Here is a 9,144-nt window from a genome sequence, read left to right as displayed (position 1 = left end):
GGTGAGGCTGCGATGGCCGGGAGCGGCCACTGCATTCCAGTCTGGGTGACCGAGTGAGACTCCAACTCAAAAAAAAAAGAAAATAAATAGTATTGAAGGCAGTTTGAAAATCTGTGAGTTGTGCCTTCAAGTAATGAGATTGGATGTCGTGGGTTATTTGGATTGTTGACCAGAAGCTCAAGTGAAGCCCTTGCTATTATGATCAAGAGTTCGCCTCGGCTTTGTTTTCCAGGGCCAGCCGGGGGACCAGGCTGCTCTCTTTGCTGCTCAAGCACGGCCCTCCCCTCAGCTCCCTCAGTATCCAGGACTGCAACAAGCACAGGTACTCTCATTCGCGTCACAGCTGCTGACATATTTAATGCTCTCTATTTGAAGTGGGATGCTAAGTAAATAGAATGTCAACTCCCTATGGGGTCTAGCACTTAGTTACTTCTTCGACTTACAGGTTACAATTGACATTTCAAAAAACATTATCAGTGATTATTGAACAAGTCTCGGGATTGATTAAGGAGCATAAAACGTTTTAGAAAATTATTTTATTAAAAGAAAATAAGGTCAAATTGTTGCATTAATGATATTGATAACTATTGAAATTCTCAACAATTGCAGTTTTCTTTATGTTATAATGTAAATGCTGTCATTCATGATTGAAATTGTCATATTCAAAGATCGCTTCACCAAGGAATCGTGGTAGAACAAGAAGATAATGGGTCTTGCGATCAGACCCTGGCACAGTTCCCCACAACTTTCTAGCCGTGTGACTTGCAAGTCACACTGAGCTCTGGTTTCTTACTCTGTCAAATAGAGGTGAGGAGAGTGAGGGTTTAAGAACTTGTGGAGCTAGCATAGCACCTGGTACACAGGAGATGCTCAACAAATGATACCTTTGCCTTAATATAATGCATATCTTGAGGGTTTTTTCCTAATAATTTTGCGATTTCTACATTTTTATGCTCTTACTCCATTCCTCTCATAATCAGGAACCCAGGGCTGTTGGTAAGATTGCTAGTTGGGGCTGGCTGTTCATTCTCTGTCCACAGCTGAGAAGAAAGCCAGGCACTGATCTTTCCCACCTGGATCCATTCATGCTGCTTGCTGGAAGCTTGTTATGCGTTTCTCTGTCTTCCAAGTCAGAGGCATTAATCTATCTTAAAATACTTTAAAATGTGGTGCTTGCCGGGCTCGGTGGCTCAGCCTGTAATTCCGCGCTTTTGGGAGGCTGAGGTGAGTGGATTGCCTGAGCCCGCGGGTTTGAGACCCGCCTGGGCAGCAAGACCTCATCTCTACAATAAATCAAAAAATCAACTGGGCATGGTAGCACACGCCTGTAATTCCGGCTACTCGGAAGACTGAGGCGGAAGGATCGCTGGAGCCTAGCAGGTCGAGGCTGCGGTGGCCGGGAGCGGCCACTGCACTCCAGTCTGGGTGACAGAGTGAGACTCCAACCCAAAAAAAAAAAAAAATGTGGTGCTTTGGGAAGAGCAATATTCTTCCACGTTAATTAGCACTCTGCTGTGTAAATTGTATCTAGTGATCCAACAGACCTCGGTTTTTTCTTGTACATAAGGTGTCAAGATTTAGAGAAATAGGTACTTGCATGTTAATACTGAATAGGAAAATTAAGTGTTCACATTATTGGTAGAGTACTAAAATGGACTACAGTCCAACCAGCACTAGAGGATATTGAATAGTCACCAATTGTACCCTTCTTGGTAAGGTATTAATCATTTTTGTTTTGGGTTTTTTTTTTTTTTTTTGGTGGCTAGTTACTAAGCACACATTCATCAGACCCAAAGAGATGTAGTCACATATTGGGAAAGTATACTCCATTATTTTAATTTACATTGAGCATGGGTAAAGCTTTCCTGACTAATTTTGGATATGGTATTAATGATACTTGGGATCTGTTGAACATTGATGACATCTGTGCCCTGAAGGTATGGGTGCTTCTCTGATTATTTCTATATAGATACATGTTCTTCCTTCCCTCAAAGTAGGCAACTGCTCTTAAAAGCCAGTTTAACTAAGTGGGGATTAGTTTTTTAAAAGTTGAAATTTCTGGTGAATCATTATACAGCTACTCAGTAGCTTTGGCCAGGCTCCCTGCCTTCTTCTCAGATTCTAAGTCATGAAAGCCTTTGAGAACAGTGAACTCCAAAGAAGTCTTCATGGGTTTTTGTCCCATGTATTTTAGCAATAAAGCTAGGTGACAAATTGAAACATTGACTTATTCCCTTGTGCCTACCTGCAGACCATGCCCCAGGGGTATACAATGTATGGAACACAGATGCCTTTGCAGCAGACACCACAGCAGCAGGCTGGCAGTGTGGTCCTGTCGCCCAGCTACAACTCCAGAGCCTATCCGGCTGCACATTCCAATCCTGCGCTGATGGAAAGACTCAGACAGATCCAGCAGCAGCCGACTGGCTATGTTCAACAGCAGGCCTCGGCCTACCTGCAGCCCCTGACAGGTTCTCAGAGGTGAGACGTGTGCAAGTAATGCTTGCAACAGCAAACACTCATTCTTGGATTTGCTATGCTTCTTCTAGGGGATGGTACTTTTGTTTTTTGAGTCAGGATCTCACTCTGTTACCCAGGCTGGAGTGCAGTGGCCTGTTCAAGGTTCGTTGCAGCGTCAACCTACTAGGCTTAGGCAGTCCTCTCTCCTCAGCCTCCCAAGTAAGTGGGACTACAGGCATGTGCCATTGCACCTAGCTAACTTTTTGGATTGTTTGTAGAAATGAGGTCTTGCGATGTTGGTTAGGCTGGGCTCAAGTGATCCTCCCACCTCAGCCTCCTAAAGTGCTGGGATTATAAGCGTGAACCACCACACCCAGCATAGGACATTTATAATTGTTTTTATGAGCTTACATATTTGCATGTAATTTGCATTCTGCTTTCTCATTTTTAGTAGCCTCCAGAGACAGGTTCAAAGTCAAGAATTCCCCTTCCGCATCAGCCTCCCAAGTAGCTGGGACTGCAGGCGTGTACCACTACACCTAGCTATTTATTTTTTATTTTTATTTTTAAATAGAGATGAGGTCCTACTAGGTTGCCTTGGCAGGTTTTGAAGTTCTAGGCTCCTAGGAGATCAAGGCTGTGATGAGCTGTGATCATGCTGTGGCACTCCAGCCTGGTTGATATAATGGGACTCTGATTCAAAAAATAAAAAGAATGCCCCCTCTTGTTTATTTTGTTTAAGCCTTTTTTGTTTGAGTCAGAATCTCTCTCTGTTGCCCAGACTATAGTGCAGTGGCACACTGCTCATGGCCACCACAGCCTCGACCAACAGGGTTCAGGCAATCCTTCCACCTCAACCTTCCAAGTAGCCTTCCAGGTGTGCACCACCCCCAGCTAATTTTTTGATTTATTGTAGAGATGAGGTCTCACCATGTTGCCCAGACTGGTCTCGAACCCACGGGCTCAGACAGTTCTCTCACCTCTGCCTCCCCAAGTGCTGGGATTACAGACTTGAACCACCACACCCGGTTGTTGAAGGCTCTTATAGTTGTGACTCACATCTAATGTGGCACGGGTATAATACTCTTAGATGATATCATTGTGTTAGCTCCATTGTTGTTTTTCCCCTTCCTCTTTAAAAAAATTTTTTTTTGGCTAGAATATTCAAGAGAGAAAACTCTTGATTATGTTAGCAGTGCCTTACTAGAATTTATTGATCAGAGCCATAAGATGTCTGATTGCAATACTAATTGTGGTTACATCTATTATTTTAACCACTGGTCTTTATTGTATGTGAATTGTACAGGGAGTGCTGGACACTGTTTCTTTTTGGATGTGTGTCACATGCTTTGTGGCACTGGTGAAAAATTTGACATGACACACAGGCCTGAAACCAAGTTGCATTGTTCTTTGCCAGGCTGAACCACCAGGCTCTACAGCAGAGCCCCCTGGTGGGCGGGGGAATTGATGCTGTGCTGACTTCTGCACATCCGAACCTTCCCTCCGTGCCCCTGCCTCAGGACCCCATGAGACCTAGACAGCCGCAAGTTCGACAGCAACAGCGACTCCTCCAGGTAGGGGTCAGGGAGGTGCAGGCAATGCCATCCCCCTTCAGACAGTGCACATGCACAGCAGTCATAAGGCATAAAAAAACTTTATTCTTAAACTGCCATATTCCAGGGAACCCTGTGTATTTGACACTAGGTACTAAACTGGTGCAGTTCAGTTGCCAAGAGTTTTCCTTTCTCTGTGCATCTACCAGGTCATGGGCAGGAGAGGACGTTTTGCAGTATCCTTTCCATTTCACAGAGACTTGGAAGGGTGAATGGATGCCTTGGTTTTAATACTATAAGCCTCAGCTTACCCAGTCTCTGTTTAACTAGAGGCCATGCAATTTGGATGGAGTTTCCCGTATGTGAAAAGGAAAAAACAAAAAACAGAAAAACTGAGCTATTCTATTCAGAGCTTTCATCAGATTCCTAAAGAGGTCTGCAATCCCAAAAGTCTTCTGAACCAAACACTTCATGTTCTCTCTTATAAGTGGAATTTAAACTATGGATCTGCAAAGGCATAGTGAATGATATAATGAACACTGGAAACTCAGAAAAGGGCGTGGGGGGGGGATGAAAAAATACTTGTCAGGTACGGTGTGCACAAGTGGAGGTGGTGGATACACTTAAAACCCAGACTTCTTCACCATTATACAATGCAACCATGTAACCAAAAATTATCTGTACTCCCAAGGCTATTGGAATAAAGAAAAAATATGTTTTTAAAGTTGCTGTTTAAGCACAAAATCAATTTCAGAGGGGAAAAAAAGTTTTCTGTAACACCTCTATTCTGATGAGTCTGTGAAATTGGAGGCATATAGAGTATTTCAAAGGGATAATTTGTCTAGATTCTCTTAGAATCCAGAGAACTGTCATTCACTCATTTGATATAAATATTTGTCTCCTAGATCAAGAGCTTCTCCCCTTGTTACACTCTTGCTTCTAACTTTCTTCCATTATGTTTACCTATGCTGTTTGTCTCTATTGTTGACAAATTTTGTCCTTTGTTATTGGATTGGAGATTTTTATTTTTATTTTTGATAGCTGGAGTCTCACTCCATCGCCCAGGCTGGAGTGCAGTGGCACTCTCACAGCCACCCCAGCATTGGCCTAATGGGGTCTGGCTATCCTTCTGCCTCAGCCTTCCAAGTAGCCGAAACTACAGTTGTGTGCTACGATGACTGGCTAATTTTTTCATTTGTTTTAGAGACAAGGTCTCACCATGTTGCCCAGGCTGGTCTCAAACCTGTGGGCTCAGGTAATCCTCGGGCCTCGGCCCCCCAAAGTGTTTGAGCCATCGTGTTCGGCTGGAGATTTCTTAATGAGACTGTATAGTGGGCTCTAATCTCACCAGCAGTCCAACTTGAGATGCACTCTTATTTTATATACAGTAAATCCCCTACATATGGATCTTCAAGTTATGAACTTTAACAATGCACACTTGTGTTTTTTAATGTATTATTTCTGTCCACCAGGTGTCAGTAAAGCTTGCTAAATACATGTAGTACTATATACTCAATTGTGTTAGTTGGATAAACACTCTCTTGGAATGGAACTCGTTCCTATGTTGGGGACTTCAATACTACTAAGAACAAAATGCCCAAAATGGGGAGTCCATTAGAGCTGGAGTACCCAGGGGCTATATTCTCATTGCGAGGTCAATGAGAAATAAACTCACCATGCAGAAGGGGACTGCAAAGGAACACGCATGTCTCAACTTTGACACTGTATGGATGGAACAAAAAAAATCTCCTCTGAGAATTTGAACCACAAGCTCAGATGGGTTTGAGGTCTGAATTCAGTGTGATCCACAAAATTCTGGTTGGTAGTGCCCCCAAGTGACAGGCAGAAGCCAACATAGATCCTTTATAGAACTGGACTTCCCAATTATAAGATGCCATTAGTTATAAGATGTCGTTAGTCACATCCCAATTTTTGACCTGTTATAATGCAAAAGTTACATCACAAAATTGATAATATATGGTTATTGGTTTGGGGGAGTTTGAATCATCATAGATGTTATCTCTGAGGTGGTAAATAGCACTTTTCTCATTTAAAAATTACTGAAGAAATTTGCTAAATTAATTGTTTACCTACCATTTTTTATCTTATGTTGATGTTTTTCAAGACTGCAAATATGGAAAACCTTTTCTTACCAGGTCATATGTAACTAACATAATATATCCTTCTGTAATTTTATTATTTATTTATTTATTTATTTAGTCAGAGTCTCACTCTGATACCCAGGCTGGAGTGCAGTGGGACGCTCACGGCCACCGCAGCTTCGACTTGCCAGGGTCAGGTGATTCTTCTGCCTCAGGCTTTAAGTAGCTGGAACCACAGGCATGCACCACCATGCCTGGCTAATTTTTCTTTTTAATTGTAGAGGCTAGGTCTCATCATGTTGCTCAGGCTGGTCTCAAACCCCTGAGCTCAGAGAATCCTCTCAATCATCTCCCAAAAAGTGCTGGGATTATAGGCGTGAGCCACCACACCCAGCTGTAGTATCTTTATTACCAACACATTCCCTGGAGATAAACAATAGTGATTTGCTTCTGCATGAGGATTATACTTACTCCTTTTTTGGCTGATGGGCTACCTCCATCAAGGAAAAAATTGATAATTATGAAGTTGGGTTGATTTTTCTTGGAAGAGCTCTCAGAGAGCCAAATGGAATTGACCTCATATGGTAATGATTGGTCCAGCTGGCACTGTTCATATTGGGATGACCTGGCCCAGACCTCTGCTAGGATTCCACACCATGAACGTTGTCACTTAGTGAGAATGACATACGGCAATAGCTGTTTATTACTGTGCTTTAAAGAAGACACATAATTTGGGGGATAGCATGCAGACTGAGTTAGAAGACAGCGAAAGATGAGAAAAGTCTAGGCTGTCATCATCAGGATGAAGTCTGGGTGGAGGAAATTTTAAAGGTCATCGAGACAAAGCAACGATTAATATTTTCCTCTTCTCTGTGTCCCACCTAGTGGATGTCTAGTCTGTGTTTCTTCTGTGTCCTGGAAGCATTTTCCAAGAGCCGTGTATTTGAGCCAACCCTGTCACTGACACAATTTCTCATTCTCTGCTGGTAAATTATGCCAGAAGTTCTCATGGCAGCTAGTCTACTTCTCCTTAAAACACACACACACACACACACACACACACACACACACACGGTGCCAAAAACTGTATATTTGAAGAAAAGAAAAAACTGTATTAATATTATAATACTCAATAAAAATGAATACATGTCACATTTGACTTCTGCAATTACAGGAGGTGCTCAAAGTGGTTACCATCAGCATTCAGACACTTCTGATTACAGCAAACATCTCTTAAAATGTGTAAACATTTTACATTTTTTTGTACCTCCGGTATACACACACACACACGCGCACACACACACACACACACACACACACACATTCCTGTAGTGTGTTTGTGTATATATGTATGTATAAATATAAAAAATAGAGGATATGTATATATCTAATAGAGTATATATATGTATAATAGGTATATATATAATATATATATAATAGGTGTGTATATATATACATAAAACGTGTGTATATATGTGTATATATGAAGAATCCTTCCAGATGTATAGGGAATGAAAAGATAACTACTGAGAAGTCCTTGTCTAACCTGATAGTATAAGATGAATTAAAACATGTGGAAGAGCAAATGACGTGAAAGGAGTTAAAACAGTAGGCACAAAAGATGGCCCCGGACAGTATACAGTGGTGTGGACAGCAAACACTGACTGCCGAAGGAAAAGATTTTTGGGGTGAGAGTAGTCCGAGAAGGCTTCATGGAGAACAATTTAGGTCTTGCCCTGAAAGAATGAATGAGGTTCGGCACAGTCAAGATGGAGGAAGCAAGTTTGTATTATATTTGCTGCAACAGAAAAATTAGGTAAAAGATTTAAAAGACATGGAGACAAGGGAAGTGATATTGTCCCTTTCAAGTGTTTCTTAAACCCTTTTCTTTCTCCTAGATGCAGCAGCCCCAGCAGCCCCCCCAGCCTCAGCAGCCCCCCCAAGCCCAGCAGTCCTCGCAGCCCCAGAGTCAGACCCTCGGTATCCAAGCAATGCAGCCCCAGCAGCCTTTGGTAAGTTTTGGGGTTTGGAACCAGATACGTGAGTTTCTTCTTCTTCTTTTTTTTTTTTTGAGTCAGAGTCTCACTCTGTCACCCATACTAAAGTGCAATGGCATGATCACAGTTCTCACCACAGCCTCAACCTTCCGGATTCAGGTGATCCTTCTACTTCCGCCTCCTGAGTAGCAGGGACTACAGGCACATGCCACCACCCTGGCTAGTTTTCGAATTTTTTGTAGAGACAAGGTCTCGCTGTGTTACCCAGGCTGGTCTTGAACTCCTGGGCTCAAGCAATCCTCCAGCCTCAGCCTCCCAAAGTTCTGGGATTACAGGTTTGAGCCACCATGTCTGACTGGGTTTCTTCTTTCAAGGCAGGTTACATGCTTCATGCCCATAAGATTGTAAAAAATTGAGATAGCTTAAATAGCAGTTTTCTCCTAGAACTTTATTTGGGTGTTGTTGTTGTAGTTAGTATATTTGTTTTCATAGAAAGATACAAATAAATATTTGAGGTTCAGTAGGTTTTGCCATTTTTCTCTTCACATTTTTATTTGTTTATCTTTTATTATAAAGATGTGGAGTACAATTCAGGGTTAGGTATACAAACGTTGATTATGCAGGTACCCTTGTTGATGAGGTGTGCCCCTCCCTCCCCTAGCAGTTTTCCTCAACTGCCAATCCCACCCCCACTCCCCTGACAGTTTCCCACTACTGCCAATCGCTTTCTTATAGTATTATAATTGTACAAGTTCTGCTTATGAGTGAGAACATATGGTACTCTGTTCTTTGTTTCTGTTGATAGATCCCTGAGTATGATTGACTCAAATCCATCCAAGTTGCTGCAAAGTCCATATGTTTGTCCTTCTTTATGGCTGCATACTATTCAATTGTGTATATGTGCCACATTTTTTTTATCCAGTCCAGCTTTGATGGGCAACATGGTTGGTTCCATGTTTTTACTATTGTGAGTAGAGCTGCAACAAACATACGTGTGCAGGTATCTTTTTTGTAGAATGATTTGAGTTCCTC

At 42.2% G+C, this 9,144-nt stretch overlaps 1 protein-coding gene across 1 annotated transcript in view; it reads left to right on the top strand.

The window, feature by feature from the left end:
- The window catches only part of MED12L (mediator complex subunit 12 like), a gene marked incomplete at its 3' end in the record, with an annotated part of 335,349 nt that extends 327,222 nt beyond the window's left edge, over positions 1 to 8,127 (top strand). The window contains exons 39-42 of the mRNA XM_008057491.2: positions 233 to 322; positions 2,252 to 2,481; positions 3,878 to 4,034; positions 8,014 to 8,127. Of these exons, the coding sequence (XP_008055682.1) occupies positions 233 to 322; positions 2,252 to 2,481; positions 3,878 to 4,034; positions 8,014 to 8,127 (591 nt within the window). The remainder of the gene's footprint in view (positions 1 to 232; positions 323 to 2,251; positions 2,482 to 3,877; positions 4,035 to 8,013) is intronic.
- Positions 8,128 to 9,144: the final 1,017 nt, after the last annotated feature.

Source organism: Carlito syrichta, unplaced genomic scaffold (assembly GCF_000164805.1).
Source record: "Carlito syrichta isolate Samal-C Ts95f unplaced genomic scaffold, Tarsius_syrichta-2.0.1 Scaffold87115, whole genome shotgun sequence".
Classification (NCBI taxonomy): Eukaryota; Metazoa; Chordata; class Mammalia; order Primates; family Tarsiidae; genus Carlito; species Carlito syrichta.
Note: the sequence above shows the minus strand (reverse complement) of the source record. Positions and strands in the feature narration are given on the sequence as shown.